This window comes from Gadus chalcogrammus, chromosome 16 (assembly GCF_026213295.1).
Source record: "Gadus chalcogrammus isolate NIFS_2021 chromosome 16, NIFS_Gcha_1.0, whole genome shotgun sequence".
Classification (NCBI taxonomy): Eukaryota; Metazoa; Chordata; class Actinopteri; order Gadiformes; family Gadidae; genus Gadus; species Gadus chalcogrammus.
Genome location: NC_079427.1, coordinates 11,635,592 through 11,653,091, shown reverse-complemented (window position 1 = coordinate 11,653,091; position 17,500 = coordinate 11,635,592). Strand labels below are relative to the sequence as shown.

The 17,500-nt window shown below is 46.4% G+C and overlaps 2 protein-coding genes across 2 annotated transcripts in view; both read right to left on the bottom strand.

Annotated features, from left to right (window-relative positions):
* tmprss5 (transmembrane serine protease 5) overlaps positions 1-693 on the bottom strand; it is a 10,196-nt gene extending 9,503 nt beyond the window's left edge. The window contains exon 1 of the mRNA XM_056610789.1: positions 672-693. Coding sequence (XP_056466764.1) covers positions 672-693 — 22 coding nt within the window. The remainder of the gene's footprint in view (positions 1-671) is intronic.
* Positions 694-8,766: 8,073 nt separating this feature from the next.
* zbtb16b (zinc finger and BTB domain containing 16b) overlaps positions 8,767-17,500 on the bottom strand; it is a 25,484-nt gene continuing 16,750 nt past the window's right edge. Inside the window, exons 6-8 of the mRNA XM_056612088.1 lie at positions 12,482-12,652; positions 10,091-10,261; positions 8,767-9,493 (exon numbers count right to left, since the gene is read on the bottom strand). Coding sequence (XP_056468063.1) covers positions 9,264-9,493; positions 10,091-10,261; positions 12,482-12,652 — 572 coding nt within the window. The 3' untranslated portion in view covers positions 8,767-9,263. The remainder of the gene's footprint in view (positions 9,494-10,090; positions 10,262-12,481; positions 12,653-17,500) is intronic.

The window sequence follows — 17,500 nt, the reverse complement described above, 5'->3', positions numbered from 1 at the left end:
GCCTCTCTGATGGCGCAGATGTGTGTGTGTGTGTGTGTGTGTGTGTGTGTGTGTGTGTGTGTGTGTGTGTGTGTGTGTGTGTGTGTGTGTGTGTGTGCGTGTACGTGAGATTTAATTAAGAGCTTTGTGAACCAGGCTATTAGCAATAGTGCCGGGGCCCAGATGAAGTTGGAAGGGACTTGAGTGTGTGTGTGGAGTGTGTGTGTGTGTGTGTGTGTGTGTGTGTGTGTGTGTGTGTGTGTGTGTGTGTGTGTGTGTGTGTGTGTGTGTGTGTGTGTGTCTGCGTCTGCGTCTGTGTGTGAAGTTGTTTGGGAACTTTTTTTCATCTTTGTTTCATCTCCAGAAGATGAGAGATGAGAAGTGGAGTCACTTGAAACGAGATGATTGGCTCATTGTGGCAGATTTCTCTACAATGGAACTGAAGAGCTTATCACTCAATGTTTTTTAAATATAATCCCAACACTGAGCACTGCAGGAAATTAATCCCATTCCATTTATTAAGTTTGGAAGAATATTAGGATATTCTTTAAGTATTGAAGATAATTAATCCTATTAGTTCTACAGATATGCATCTGTCGGCGGAAAATGTGGAGATTTAGCCTTAGCCTTCTTATTGATGCTATCATACAATTATGCTTTCAACACAGGAAAAGCTGCTGTCTGACTCCAACCTCCCGCAGACACATAATCCATCGCAAAGTGGATTCAGTCACAGCAGGAGGAATAACCCAATGCTAGGCCTAAGCATTTGACGTGAGCTACACCACTACACCGCATATTAAACCGGCTTCAAGGAAAATAGTGAATAAATCTTAATAAAACATGAACACAGGTTAGTCACGGCGGTTGCCTCTAATGAAGCCAACATGTCTGGTGTACAAGCGTACACACAGAACGTCTCTCCGCGCGATGCTGATGGCATGGAGGTGTGAATCACATTCAGAGCCAAGTGGAGGGCCTAGTTAGAGTGCGATGAATACATTAACCAACATCCGAGAGAGAGAAAGAAAGAGAGACAGAGAGAGAGAGACACAGAGAGAGCGACAGAGACAGTTACAGAGAGAGAGAGACACACAGAGAGAGACACAGAGAGAGAGACACGGAGAGACACAGAGAGAGACAGAGAGACACCGAGAGAGCGACAGAGACAGTTACAGAGAGAGAGAGACACACAGAGAGAGAGACAGACAGAGAGAGAGAGAGAGACACACACACAGAGCAAGAGACAGCGACAGGGACAGAGAGAGAGAGACTGAGTGAGACAGCAACAGAAACAGAGACGGAGAGCGACAGCGTGTGCGTGGGGTCCTACCATGTTGTCCCTTTGCAGTAGTAGGTGCAGGTGGATCGGTGGTCTCTGTGGCGCTGGTGATCATCTGCAGGCCCCCCCCCCGCTGTGCTTTGGAGGTACGCGTCTGCTACGCCTGCCCTGCCCGCCTGAGCTCCAACGGCCGTTTGAACCGCAGAATGCAACTCGGGCTTTTCGCTTCACAATGAGACAATGAGGTCAGCACTGGTGGCCACAGAATGGGGCTGTTGTTTGTCCAAGGTACGGGAGGGGGGGCTGGGCGGTTGTGTGGGGGGTGGGGGGGTCATGAGGCATTCAGAGCCAAGCTGAAACAGGTTATGTAGGTGTGTATGTGTGTGTGTGTGTGTGTGTGTGTGTGTGTGGAGGGGGTAGGAGGGGAGGGGGGGGGGAGTGGAGCATCTCCAGAGAGAGAGAGAGAGATACCTGTAAGCCTCTCCATTGATTAGGAGGACGGTGTGTCGTTGCTTGGTAACGCCCCTCACCTGTGCCAAAAGATTTTTTTGGGGGGGGGGGGGAGAGAGAGAGACAGAGACACCTTTCACCTTTGATTTTTTTTCTCGCCCAATCCGAGAACCAGACAATTCGTAAGGTCATAATTACGGTTTGTTGAAAACTCGTATATATCATGTCAATCCGAGTCATTTAGAAAGGAGAGGTATCCTTTCGTCTCCCCTTCGCTCTTTCTCTCCCTCTGTCTCCCTCTCCCTCTGGACGTTCACTCAAATGAAATAAATGAACACACTGTTCGCTCTGCGTGTTGAAAGGTGTCACATTCTCAAATCCCCCGTCTCTAGTGAGTCAGAGGAAAAAGGTGAAAGTGTGACTGTTTAGTTTAGTTTAGTCGTTCTAAATGCCTGTGTCTGATCACACAGGAGCAATAAAGTTATCTTATCGTAAAACAATTAGCTGAAAACATTGATAAATATACAAGACACATGAGACACAAAGACAATTATTACATTTACTATTATTTACCATGTCATTTCGCAGACGATTTTATCGAAAGCACCTTTTTGCAAACAGGTGAAACTAATATACGAGCAGGTAGTGTTAGGCATCTTACGCAGGAAATCAAAACACCCTAGCCTCTCCATCTCTCTGCCCCTAAAGAACTCACTAGAAGTTTTAAAAAAACATTCCAAGGTGAGCCAGGCCTGGGCTTAGTACAGCTCCCGGATGGCCTAAGGTGTCTTTAATATCTGAGCAGGGTCCTAGGGGGGTCCTGGGTCTGGGCGGGGGGATTACGGGGGAGGGGGGGTGGCGGTGGTGGTCTCGGCCAGAACCAACATTCCACCTCATCTGACGGCTGAGGCCGTGTCGAGGCTCCGGATCTATTTGGCTCATCTCGCGGCTGTCATAAAGAATTACCTCAGAATCAAACAGGACCTAATGAGAACGGGACGAGTGGAATGAATTGCACATGACAGAGAGAATCATCTCCGTGGTACAATTCCGGATAAAGCGTTGTGAGGGTAATAATGTTTGATAATGTTTGCTTTGTGAAATATTCCCTTCATCTGCGTTGGGTAATAGAAAAGGCATGATGAGAGAGGGAGCCAGCGGGGGTCGGTTTGCGTTTGGCGGTTCCACCGCGGCTCGATGTCGCCCCCTTTTGGAGAAGAATGTGAACTAAAAGTTAGAGATGGTAGGTTTGGGAGTGATGTTGAGATGAGGACAGGACACCGATCGCTATTGTTGTAGGCCTACATTGATTTATACCTTATGAAATCGATATTTTCCATTTAGTTCAAATTGAGACCTAGTAATCCTTCCCCTTAGCATTTCATCTGACACATTTACTTATTGTAAATTGCTTTGGATAAAATAAGCGTCTGCTAAATGCCCTAATGTAAATGTAATCCAGTTGACCAAATATTAGCCTATACGGACACCCTATATATCATAGTAGGCCTATTATCTATTGGTATCCCAAATATTAAATTATACCTTATAGTTCACAATATGATATTGAGGTATCATTTAATTACACTTCGAATCAACGTTGATTGTCAGATTAGACTACAATATAATAATATTATATTATTATCTCTATACGAGGCCAATTAAACAAAATCATTATCGTTTGGATCAATACTTTTAATAGCCTTCTCTCCAATATAATGTCTAACTCACAATATATTTGAACTGAGTAAAGGGATAGTTTAATGGAGGTTTTCATTATGATAAAAGCTATCTTATTCAGTACGTTTAGTTAAATAAACCCAGGTTTTACTTTAAGACTATATTCTCTCCCTCTTTCTCCCCCTTCCTCCCCTCGGAGCTCATCTCTTTGTGTTGGGGGGGATTGGGATCAGCTCTGCTCCCCTCTCTGGCTCTCTGTTCCCTTTAAGATCAACACCTCCAACACCAGACGAGCTCTCTCATCCCAGGTTCAATCCCCACATGCGACGACGGAGAAACGGGGGAAGTAGCTCCTACTTCTGAGGGAATGCTGGGAATGCTGGAGCCAAACGCCGTCAGCCAATCCGGATGGGATTTGCACCCGCTGTGGGAAACATGCCATTATGATTGGACTGTGGTCCAATCCGAGGCAGATGGGACAGCTCTTCTGAACGCGGTTCTGTTCGTGAATCGTGGCTTGCTACGCACGTCATGACACGAACACGTGTTCGGCATGATAATTCAAAAGGATGGCGGGAGGGCGGAGATTAACCGCTACTCTGTCGACGGCTACATCCACCATTAGCGTTCTGTCCTTTACCTATGTTGAAGAATAGGCTACACCGCTGTGAACCTGTTTACTCCTATCGACTCGCAGGGCTCCTGCGTTTTAATTCATGTTTATGACGTGCAATAAAATAAAATGTGCATGACGTATCTGCACATTATAGCTACATCCATACATACTTACATATAAACATACATACATTCATACATGCATATATGCATACCGATCACCAGACTGGCCCTACACCTAAATTGTCTGTTCCCCGAGGGCGTCAGTCTGCATATGGTCGTGCAGGACGCCAGTAAGCGATCGAGCCAGCTGGTTTGGAGCTGCAGCGGCCGTACAACACCGCCCCCTGCCGGACGAATCTAATATTCAACCCACGCTTTGGGAACATTGATCCAAGGACTACCCTCTGCACATACATAAACAGTAGGCTAAGCCCAAAGAAAAAATGCAACAAAACTCACTCGAGTAATGCATACAATAACTATTAAACTATACATATTTTTAGTGCTAGCATTGGTAGATGAAAGCGTTGCTTAAATCGTAGTGTTGTAGCCTACTTAATAAATAGGAACCACAAACCTGTTACTGAGGTTGACTCAATACCTGCACACGGCTATATGCCCCGATGCACGGTGTGGGTAAACGGCGTGGCGCTGTGTCTGCATCGAGTGAGACAGGGTGAATAAATAGCTGCCATGTATGTGTTTGTGTGTTGTCTTGTAGAGCCTAATGATGGCGAGGAGCAAGGGCAGGGCTGTTCCCCCCCACCAGATGGCAGCTAATGTGGTTTGCTTTAGCCGCCCGCCATGCTCATTCTAATTAAACAGAGGAGATTGCATTAGCAATGGCCTCTACTCAATCTGTTATACTCCGGAGTGGGGACCTGCATACCAGTTGGCTGGGGAGTGTCGGAGAGGAGATTAGGATACCAATTAATGCACGGAATGATCCGAACGGAAAAACAAAAACAAAACCGCCGTGGAGGGCTTTTTTTTTTCTCCTTTAAAATGCTTTGATTATAGCAAGTGGGCTTAAACTAATGATTTGGAAATAGGAGTTGGATGTATGTAAAGACATGGATAATGAAAATCGGAACACTTTTATTTTTAAAATTCAGGTGACGGAAAAACAAAATAAACGACCTTGGAGTTGTTTTTAATCTCCTTTAAAATGCTTTGATAATAGCAAGTTAGGCTTTAATCAATGATTTAGAAATAGGGAGTTGGAATTAAGAGTAATGGCGTCGATAATGAAAATCCTCACACTTTTATTTTGAAAATTCAGGTGAGCACTTGCAGTAGTTAGCATGGCAACGAAACTGGAGGAGGGATAGCAGAATCCAATGTGATTAGGTCAGGGCCAGTTGTAGCATGTCGAGGTGCCCATCTGGAAACATCAATAAACAAAGGTTACATCATTTCCAGTAGGCCTAATGTTCCTTATTGGTGCATGGAAACACTGCAAGACTGTAATATCTGCATATCTGCATTCTCCTTCATGCGATTGGCTTCTGTGGTACTTTTTTGTGAGGAGGACAAATGTGTTTCTCATCAAACCAGCAAGGAGTTAAATAGCACGACTTCTTAGGTTTAAATAATTCATGGGATTTCTAGCACAATAATTATACTTTCATCAAACATCAAAGACTTGAGGAATTGGCAGTATATCAGCACAGTTCCATATATAAACTCTTTCCTAAAAAAGACTTTCGAGTGAGAAGTTCTGTAGATGGGTTTGTCTTGGCGGACGACAAAAACAGATTGAGACACAACTCCATGACACAACAGGAACACCGACCCCCAAATATACATTCTTCCGTGTGGCCGGTGGAAATGCAAAGCAACAGACCCCGAGAAGCAAATTTAAGCAACTTGAATCATTTAAAGACAGCGATCAGCTTCCAGATTGTTGCGGAGTCGATCAGCAGCACTGTTGACGGGGCCCTCGTCAACCGTAGCCTCCCACACCAATCATTGGCTGCTGCGGGGGTAAGTGGAGGCGGGCCAAAAACTGTGGCTGAGTTCCCTTCTCATCTGGTGTGATTGACAGCGATCACAGCAGCCAGATTCCTCACCTGTTGTGATGAGAGAAGGACCTCAAACCCCCATAAACCGACTCATCCCACTAGACTCACAAGCACAAGTCCTCCATATTGTAAATACTGTGTATTTAGATTGCATCTTTAATTTATCTGTTTATAGGAGATGCAGGAATTTTATAAGATCCCACATTTTACTTTTTATATAGGCCTATTGAGTATTCAATAGTATAATATCTGATATGGATATATATTTAGGATTTAGCGTAGCTTATATTGTGACTTTATTGTTCAACCGACTTGGCAATGTAAATGTTTGTATCTAGTGCCAATAAAGCTTTTTTTGAATTGACAGCAGCTGTGTCTCTGGATGGCGTCCAGACTAGTGCAGAGGAGCCGTGGTAAACAACTTCACGTGGCCAAGCCCCCGCGGTCGGAACACTGTAATCTGGCAAGTGGTCCAAACAAAAATAATGACCGCTTTTCTTTTTTCTTTTCACTTATTTTAACCCTAGAGAAAGTCATTTAAGTGTTATATTAAATGCTGCTTGAAAAAGTGGCAGTTTTTTCTGTGTGATTCGACTTTTTTTTTAATGAGGGATTTTTTAGATGAGTCATGGGAGACGTTTGGCCCACGAGAAACAGGCGAGAGAGGGACGGAGTGCATAAAAGAGAGAAAATTGGTTTTATTCTTTTTTTTCACCATGCCACGGAACACTGACGCATACAGAGTTGTGCCTGAAAAAACCACACACAGAGAAAACACTTCCACACACACGCACACACACAGTGTAACAAAGCTGTAATGAAGGAGGGGTTTACTGCACACATGGCAAGAAGAACAACCCTGATTGGATGCCAGGTCGAACTGTGATCTGGTCCTGAGGTAGACAGACACCGACAAAAAACTCTAAACAACGCACAATTCACGTCATCCTAGAACACGCCAAATAAAAAGGGACATCCGCAATATCACAACATTGAGAAAGATCAAAAAAAAAAAGAAAAAACTTTTTAAAAAAAGAAAAAGAAAGTGCTCCATTTTCTTTTGGTCCATGGAGAATATCCATTGATAGTGCATGTCCATGTAGCATAGATACAGTGAAGAACAGGTGAATCTCATGGCACTGCATGAGACGTTGGCTTTCTCCGTTAAAGAGGGCATCTTCCCATGCCAACGGTCGCTAGGTTCTGCTGTACACGTTCTTTTACACATCGTTACATCTCACTCCGAGAAGGGAACATTTCAAGACGAGAGCCTATATACGTTTACGTCATAATTGCCAGAGACTTGCATCAGAGGTTGAGTCATTTATCACAGTTATAATTTTTTTATGCCTCCTCCATTTGCAAAGTGTTCAGACAAAAGTGGCTTGACATGGCAGTCTATTTTGAATTCCATAACATTTAACAAACACCCCGAAACATCGACCAAATAGCACAGAGCCATGTACTCAAGCACAAAGACGCTCTACTTATAGAAAAAGAGGCACCGGGGAGGGTCATAATTTGAATTAGAGACTTATAAAACACACATATTTAGATGTTTCTCAAATCATACCAAATGTAAACAGAGAGCAAATTACTGCAATACAAAAATACAACATATTTCAATCTATAAGGCCTGTTTTAGGCTCACATAATGGAATACCAGGACAGTTTACTACGGCTACACTGTAACGGACAAAAACCTGTGTATAGGGATTCGATAACTTCGATAACTTCGATAACTTCGATTTCTCTTTTTAATATTTTGTAGAAAAAGTGTTTTTCTTTCAATTAATTTCCTGGGTTCTGTAAGTGTGTTTTAATAGACGACTATGAACTAAGTAAAAAAAGGAAAGGAAGTAAAGTAACACCTAAAAAGGACGAAGACTATTGATTTATTTTAAACTATGCCAACTGTTTAAATGTATGTGGGTTTCGGGTCAGAACATTTACAAAAATAAAAATAAATCGTCAAACTTCCAGCGATCACCTAAACTAAAGGTAAAAAGTGTGGTGGTTTAAATGTGCTCCACAACTGAGATGCAGTCAATGAAAATCTGCAACATATTTGGTAGCAAAACTCGAAAATATATATAAATAGCAGAACTCATTAAGTCGCGACTCAAAAAAAAGAAATAACAAAAGAGATAAACGTGACCCATCTCCATACAGAAAAAACAGCCACCGCAAATAAGGGACAGGAAACAAAACGACACAAAGGCAATTAAACAGATCCAACGCAACGCGAGGTCAAAGACAATGGCAGCCGTTCAAGTAACACATGCACAGATAAACAACTCTGAAAATAACACGGAAACAGCAGAAAAAACGTCCGACAAAGTCACAGGAAATTAGAGGAACCCATCAAGGAATTATTTGCAGCATCTGCCCTTTGCCAACAGAGAGTGCCTCCACTTGTCTGATAGCCCAGCAGTCGCCCAAAATAGCTGCTACTTTACATATGGGTCAACCACTGACCGGCATGGTGTGGAGTCCAGCCATAGAGGATCTCATGTACAAACACACTGCGCACACACGAACGCTATGTGCATGTGTGTGTGCCTGCCGGTATTTATATTTGTGTGTGTCTGTGTGTGTGTGTGCGTATGTGTATGTGTGTGCGGGCGGCTTGTGGGTGCACACTCAAGTGTGTGCAAATATATATACATATATATATATATATATATATATATATATATATATATACACATATATATATATATGTGTGTTCTTGTTTTTTTTATACCCATACATTGTTGCCGCATGTGTGAGATAGAGAAGAGAGGAAGAAAGCGAGAGGCAAAGACACAGAGATAAAAAATAAGACAGGAGTTGATGGAAGGATAAAAAACAAGATAGGAGATGATGGAGGGATAAAGAGAGAGAGTGCTCGAGAAAGAAAAAAAGGGCAAGAGAGAGATCAAAAGATAGAGGGCGATAGAGAGAGAGCGAGAGCGATAGAGAGATAGAGAGGGAGATCAAGAGACAGAGGGCAATAGAGAAAGAGCGAGATGGAGAACGACTGAGAGAGAGACAGAAAGAGAGAGTTCAGGAGAAAGAGAGTGATAGGGAGAGAGAGGGGGAGAGATAGAGAACAATTGAGAGAGAGAGACAGGGGGTGGGAGAGGAAGAGTGAGAGAGATAAAGAGATAGAGAGTGTGAGAGAGAGAGTGAGACACACCTGCATGTGTGGGACTGAGTGAGTGTGCTAGGTGAGGTCTGAGTCCCGCTCAGACATAGCAGATATAAAGGTAAGTCTTTTCTATCCTCCAGTCGGGGGGCACATCCTCCGGCTTGTGCCCCTTCATGTGCTTCTGCATGCCGGCCAGGCTGGGGCAGAAGTCCTGGCAGATGGTGCATTGGTAGGGCGAAGCGCCGTTGTGCGTGCGCAGGTGCTTGATCATGGCCGAGTAGTCCCGGGAACGCTGGTGACACAGCTTGCACTCGAACGGCTTCTCGCCTGAAAGAGATCCGAGAACCGGGAGCAAATAGGCAGGACCACGTCAGCCAATGTTAGCAGCAGCACAGCAGACGCCCTCTAGCCAATGGGAATCCTGCATCAGTAGGCCCCCGCTTGCGTACGCAATCGCCGTGCAGAACATAAATTCTGAACCGGAATTCCGAACATGCATTACGAACATGAATTCCGATCATGAATTCGGAAAAAAATATTCGGAACAAGAATTCGTAACAGGAATTTGGAACAGGAATACCGCTCATGAATTCGGAACAGGAATACGGAGCACGCATTCTGGTCGGAACATGCATCTGCATTCTCCATACAAATTCAGACTATGAATTCAAGAGAATGCGTCGAACACAATCGCCATACTCCCAGCAACAAGCATTGGGCACGCACAATAAATCAGAATACTCCTAACAGCAGGCATTCGGAACACGCATTCAATCGGAACACGCATTTATTCGTAAGAAACACCTTTGAATCGGTGCGCGCGTTCGGGATGCGCTCCTTATTGTAAGTCGCCTTCGGAATGCGGCCTCTACTGGACGACGCGATACGACTCATGATACGTCGGGAGCCCATGTGACCTCTGACCTGTGTGCACGCGGTAGTGTGTCTCCAGCTGGTGCTTCAGGCTGAAGCGTTTCCCGCAGCTGTTGCACTCGTAGGGCTTCTCCCCCGTGTGGATGCGCTTGTGGCCCCGCAGCGTTCCGTCGTCCCGGAAGCAGCTCCCGCAAAACTCACACTCGAACGGGTGGTCTCCGGCTGGAACGCAACACACACACACGCACACACACACACACACACACACACACACACACACACACACACACACACACACACACACACACACACACACACAAACAGGTCAGTACCTCCTATAATTTTTCATCGTCATCTGGAAACGTCATCGTGGCTAGAACGTGAACGGGAAGAGGAGGACGCGAGGAGATCCACACAGGTCAAACAGCCACAGGGTTTGTTGTGGTAGAGGGCTGGTGGGGGGGGGGATGAGGAAGGGGGAAGGGTTGGGTTTGAGGGGGGCGTTGATTATTTTGTGACACAGACACACCCCCTGGCGGTCCGTTGGCTGATAAGAAAAAGAAGAAAAGAAAGAATCCTTCCAGGCATGTGCACTTCTGCTCTGCTGATTCCTCCTCTCTTCTCCATTCCTCTCTCTCTCCCTTTCTCCCTCTCTTTCTCTCTCTCTAACTCTCTCGCTCTCTCTCTCTCTCGCTCTCTCTCTCTATCTCTCTCTCTCTCTCTCATTCATCTATTTCTCTCTCGCTCACTGTAGATATTCCATCTCTCTCTCTCTCTCTCACTGTAGTTAATTCATCTCTCTCTCTCACTGTAGTTAATCTGTCTCTCTCTCACTGTAGTTTATCCATCTCTCTGTCAATCTATTTCTCCATCTCTCTCTCTCTCTCTCTCTCTCTCTCTCTCTCTCTCTCTCTCTCTCTCTCTCTCTCTCTCTCTCTCTCTCTCTCTCTCTCCCTCTCTCTCAGTCTCTCTCTCCCTCTCTCGCCCAGTCCTCCTCTTTGACTCATCTCCATTGACCTATGTGGCTCATTATCTCCAGTGTCCACAGCAACAGCCCAGTCCGACGATACGCCGCCGTGCTCGTCCTCATTACGGGGGCCCCCATTCTTCCCATAACCTCTTCTCCTCTCCCTCTCCCCCCCCCCCCCCCCCCCCACCAACACCAACAGCATCGTGGCGGAGGAGCCGATGACATTTACCAAATGTTACTTCCACGCAAGGAACGGCACACAAACAAGATACGCAGCCCGTGGATGGAGAGCTGCCGTCACTTCTGTCTCTTCACATCAATTATGTATTTCCCTGTCTAGACATCAAGCCGACTTGACAATTGGGGAGTGTTATTTAAGGTGAACGAGAGACAGAGGGAGTCAGAGGCAGAGAGAGAGAGTGAGAGAGAGGAAGAAAGGAAGAAAGGAAGAAAAAAGGGGGACATCTTTTTAAGTAAATATCTCTCGCAACACCCGCGGCGAGAAGACTCACCCTCGACAGAGAGTGAGGGAGAGAGAGGGAGAGAGGGGGGGAAAGAGAGGGGGGGGGAGAGAGAGAGAGAGAGAGGTGGGGGAGAGAGAAGAGAGAGAGAGAGAGAGAGAGAGAGAGAGAGAGAGAGAGAGAGAGAGAGAGAGAGAGAGAGGGAGAGTACAGACGAGTCATTTTCATTTGCCTTTCCTTCAATATTTATTTGGGCCTCCTCTATCATTTGGGCTGAACCGCAGTAAATCTGACAGCCGTGAATTGCAGAAAAGCCCAAAGGCTGTCTAAGAACCTGCAATATAAACAGGATAAAAATTGCCCACAAATATGCAGCGGCCATAACGCTACTGTGCAGTCATCAAAGGGGCGACTCGAGAGGGCAGAAAGGGAAGGTGGTGCTGGGGAGAATGTGCATTCAGAAAGGGCCGGTGACTTGGAGGCCGTGTGAGTTGGCGAGCGATGATTTGACTGCTTTGTGTTGTTTCATTCTGGTTTATTGATGGTTTGTATTGTGCCCTGTGTGGAAGGGGAAGGCAATGGGACTGATGATGATGGTCGATGATGGTAGTGGAGGTGATGCTGGAGCTGCCGGTGCTGGTGGAGTTGATGGTGGAGGTGGCAGTGGTGGTGGTAATAATGTTTGTTGTAGTGATGGTGGTGGTGGTGGTGCAGGTGGTGGTGATGATGTTAGTGATGGTGGTGATGGTGGTGGTAGTGTTGATGGTGGTGATTAATATGTGCGTGATAATGGTGGTGTTGGTGATAATGGTGATGGTGGTGGGATGATAATGGTGGTGGTGGAGGAGGTAGTGTTGGTGTTAATGAACCTCCGTCTCCGACAATGGTGGTGACGGTGACGATGACGGTGGTGACGGCGATAATGGCGGTGACGATAACGGACAGCGGCGATAAGGTGCTGTAACAACGGCGTCGGCGGGGGGGGGGGGGGTCCGGCGGCGGATGTCTTACCCGCGTGGGAGCGAAGGTGGCGCTTCAGGGTGGTGTGGCTGGGGAAGGAGCGCTCGCAGTGGCTGCAGATGTAGCTGTGCATGCCCGCGTGGACCTCCATGTGCTGCTGCAGGGCCTTCTGGGTCTGGAAGCGTTTGGCGCACAGCAGACAGAACACCGCCATGTCGGTCCCTGGAGGACGCGGCAGACACAGGCGCGCGGTTATTTCAGTACCGTACACAGACACAGAGCCCTAAGTGGAGGGAAACTGGGTCACTTCAACTTTCTCAGAGAGTCCTCAGAGGAAGAGAGGCTTCTTTCATACACAGAGAGAGAGACATAAAGCGCGCGTGCGCGCGCGCGAGAGAGAGAGAGAGCGAGAGAGAGAGAGAGAGAGAGAGAGAGAGAGAGAGAGAGAGAGAAGGGGGGGGGGGGGGGGGAGAACGAGTGCTTCTACCTAAACTAACTTTCTCCCCCCCCCCCCTCCCCACCGCATCAACCCTTCAACTCAAGGCCTCCCCCCACACCTTTATGAAGCGCTCTTATTTTGAAAAAGCTGAAAGTCATTGTTTTTCCTCATGATTTGCCTGAAACGCGTCGCGTGGCGCGGCCCGCCAAATCAATGGCTTCTTTTTGTTGGGGGTGGGTGGGGGGGGGTTCGTCAGATGTGTAATTATTCTCTGTCGCGCCGCATCAGGAGTCAGCTGCAGCCTGTGATGTCCTCTTTCTCTCCCTGCTCAAAGAGCAGCGGATCGAGGCTCCACCTTAAATGATGCCTACACTCTGCGCTCCGTGCAGAATGTTAAGTAGTGATATCAAGCCATTAAAGGCAGGACTGCCGCGCAAAAAAAGAGAAGAGAAGAAGAGGAGAGAGAGAGAGAGAGAGAGAGAGAGAAAAAAACACAATCCAGTTTAATCCTGTGTGTGACCTGGCATCACTTTGGGGCTGCTTTCCTGTTGCACCGAGTGTGGCGCGGAATACAGATCGGGGGGGGGGGGGGGCAGAGAGAGGCTGCATTAGGTCGGCTAGGAGACGGAGATTCATTGGCTGTCATACAGTAAACACTTGATCTACAGCCTCGTCTGGCACCTGTCGTCTCCGCCGTCTCCTTCGCCATATGCCGGCCGCTCCCCTCGCCATCGCCACGCCGATCCATACCTGCGCCACGGAGCCAACGACGCTTTAATCAATCGCATCGCTAATAATGTGCATGTCTGGGAGAGCAGGGGCTTTAATGTGAGATTATAGGGTGCTTATTTCTCTGTCTGCCCGGGTTGTGGATCATTTACAATGCGAGCAGGTCCCATTGCTCCAGACTCCGATTCAATCAGACATCTCCAGCGGAGGATCATTAGTAAACAGAGGGCTGTACCAGCACTTCATTGGAATTCAAGTGGGGTTGCTGTGTCGCATTTAAAATGCAGTCTGATGAGGTCCACTAAATCAAATCATTTGTTACTGTTATTGAAGAGCCTTGAGGCAACTGGCAATTAAATTGGAATTAGTGCAGGGAAAGGGATACAGCACACTCATACAGAGCAGGAAGAGGCACAGACACTCTTTAGGTTCAATCAAGTTAACATACAGGCGCATTCAAAGCAGGGTTGGGGGGGGGGGGGGGGGGAGCAGATAAGAGAAAAACAAGGAGAAACAAAAGAAAGCGGGGAAAGTAAATTCACATCGGATAATTGCAAAGCTGCTGGGCTGTGGCTGGTGTGCCTGGAGTGAGAGTCCTCCTCTATATCTCTCTTGCCATTCTACAGCTGAAACCTTAAATAAATAAGTAGAAAACAGACAAAGAAGACACAGGTCTCGGATCCCGGTGGAGAAAAAAGGGCCCTGGCGTCTTAAACTGTAGGTGCTGATTTTCTCGGGGGGAACATTGATTGATTTTCTCTTTTCCTAACACAGACATTTATTCCTCTGGAGAAGGGAGAGAGAGAGAAACATGGGCACATGGAAGATCATGTGTAATCATTGATAGAAACAGGGAGAGCAGGATGAAAGACGCTGCCCTGCGCTGACAACAATGCTGAGCGGCTATCCAATGGCCAGTGCTGCACCTGTTGGGAGGCTTTAGCCCGTGGCCGGTAACACAAAAGACACACACAATAGAGTTCAGGCTCTCATTGACCGGCCCCATTAGTCATAGGCTTTTGGTGCAACTCCTACAATCCCACCCTTCACACTGCTGTCTAATGACCGCACGGCTTTCTCACACACACATCACAATATTTTCTAGTGTGTGTGGGGGGGGGGGGGAGACAAAAGATGGTTCTTCTCCAGTGCTCCCCTGACCTCCCACCCCCCACCTCACCCCCCCCCCCCCCCCCAACTCCAATACCTTTTCTTTTTACTCCCACACACACACATATGCCTCGATCAACAATCGAAATGGTGGCGGCCTTTCAGTCCTTCAGCACGTTGATTGAATTTTCCACAGTCCGTCACAGAGCGCTTTAACCAGCAGATTGACACACTCTGAAGGAAGTGCTGGAGCAAATCTAAAACGCCTAATCAAATTAAAGATGATGGGGTAGTTAAGGGGTCCACTCTGACTCCACCGTCGTAATATAAAGCTTTGATCGATTTGAAGTCTCAATAAGGCCAATCATAATCATTTCTCCAACCAGCAGAGGGAGTTATTTCTGCTCTGAGCTCAGTCTGGAGTCTGAGCTCTAGTCCTCATAAAGTAATAAGTGTTGGAAACAAAAGAAGTGTTCACTTTCCACCCCTGTATACTTTTTTATATGACTTCAATAGCCCTCACTGAGCAGTGAGCTTTTCCAACAAGAACTTATCCCAATACAGGTTTTGATGCAGCATAGCTTGGTTTTATTTTAATACATTTTCCTCCCCTTGCCTAAAATAAAATCCTTTAACCTTGTCTGCTTTGTGGCACGCTGGCAAACACTCACTCACTGTTCCCCTCTTGTCAAAAAAGACGGAACGTGAAGGGAAAACACGACGACAAATGTTTCCGTCGCGACGCTACGATGTTTGATCGCACACATCGACAACCTGGGCGACAACCTCCGACAAGCGGTTCACAATTTATGCACTTCGGTAACATCAAGCGGTAGGGAAAGGAAAAAAAAAAAGAAATAAAGAAATGCATAAAATGAATGACAAACAATGCTGCGATTCGACGGTGAAACGTTGAATCACAGCATTGTTTGTCATTAATTTTATGCATTTCTTTATTTTTTTTATTTTCCCCGGCGGTGAACCGTCGAATCGCAGCATTGTTTGTCGTCCATTTTATTTAGTTTAGTTCACCGAGACTCTGCACAGCCACCAGGTCCCAGCCCTTCTACTTATTGTATGTTGTACGTCCTGGCACTTAATGTACGCACTTATTGTATGTTGTTTTTAGATATAGTACTTAGTTGTGTTGCATTTTATCCTAGCGATCACTGTTGTATACGGGGAATGGGTTAACCTAGTGATTGTTAGTACTTGCCACTTGATACTATGAGCATCCTTACTCTACCGAAAGCAATATATGGTTTCACTTTCCTATGACAAATGTACTTATTCTAAGTCACTTTGCATAAAAGCCTCCGCTTAATGCCCTAAATGTAAATGTTAATGTATTTCCGATCTCCCCAACCCCCCAGTGAGGAATCAGGAATGGTTTAAAGGCTGGGGACATTTTAGAAGATGATCACTAACCGGTCCAGTGGACGCAGTTAACTCTTCAAACGAAAGGGAAGGTATTTGTGTGCGGCTGTCGCGCCGGTCTTCCCAGTATCGGCTCCTCTCTGTGTGGGAGAATGGCCCCTAAAGTTGCCTGGCCGTTGCCCCCTGCGTTCTCACCGTCCAGCGGACAATGGGGGCCTGGGATTGGGTCTTAAGGCACCACGGTGACCCCCCCGACCCCTGGCCCTCAATGGGATAAATACCACGTAATCAATGGTGTTGCTCAAAGGCGAGGGTGCTGACAGAGCATTGTTGTCCCCTGAGAGCCGCTTCTCTTTTAGACTGTTCAACGAGAACGATGGGTTTGCGCTTTAACTACCTTTCTCAGGGCCCTCAGTGTATCTGTGTGTGTGGGTGTGTGTTTTATTCTTTTTACTGTTTCTGACAGTATAGGTTTGTCTGTGTGTATGTTTTCTACTTTCGATTGTGTTAGAAAGTATATGTGTGTTACTGTGTGTGTGTGTGTGAGTGTGTGTGCGTCATTATTTTTTCAGACTGTGTGTGTATGGGGGTCTACATTGCTGTTTAAGATGGCTTGTGTGTGTGTGTGTGTGTGTGTGTGTGTGTGTGTGTGTGTGTGTGTGTGTGTGTGTGTGTGTGTGTGTGTGTGTGTGTGTGTGTGTGTGTGTGTGTGTGTGTGCTTGTGTGTGTGCTTGTGTGTGTGTGTTGGACTTCATTACTGTTTTAGATTGTGTGTGTGTGTGAGTCTTCATTACTGTTTATGACGGTGTGTGTGTGTGTGTGTATTTGTGTGCGTGTGTGTGAGAGAGTATTTGTGTGTGTGTGTGTGTGTGTGTGTGTGTGTGTGTGTGTGTGTGTGTGTGTGTGTGTGTGTGTGTGTGTGTGTGTGTGTGTGTGTGTGTTGGACTTCATTACTGTTTTAGATTGTGTGAGAGAGAGTCTACATTACTGTTTCAGACTGTGTGTGTGTGTGTGTGTGTATTTGTGTGCGTGTGTGTGAGAGTATTTGTGTGTGTGTGTGTGTGTGTGTGTGTGTGTGTGTGTGTGTGTGTGTGTGTGTGTGTGTGTGTGTGTGTGTGTGTGTGTGTGTGTGTGTTTGTGTGTGTGTGTGTGTGTGTGTGTGTGTGTGTGTGTGTGTGTGTGTGTGTGTGTGTGCGTGTGAGTGTGTGTGTGAGTCTACATTGCTGTTTAAGACGATGTGTGTGTGTGTGTGTGTGTGTGTGTGTGTGTGTGTGTGTGTGTGTGTGTGTGTGTGTGTGTGTGTGTGTGTGTGTGTGTGTGTGTGTGTGTGTGTGTGTGTGTGTGTGTGTGTGTTTGGGTCTACATTACTGTTTTAGACACTTTGTGTGTGTGTGTGTGTGTGTGTGTGTGTGTGT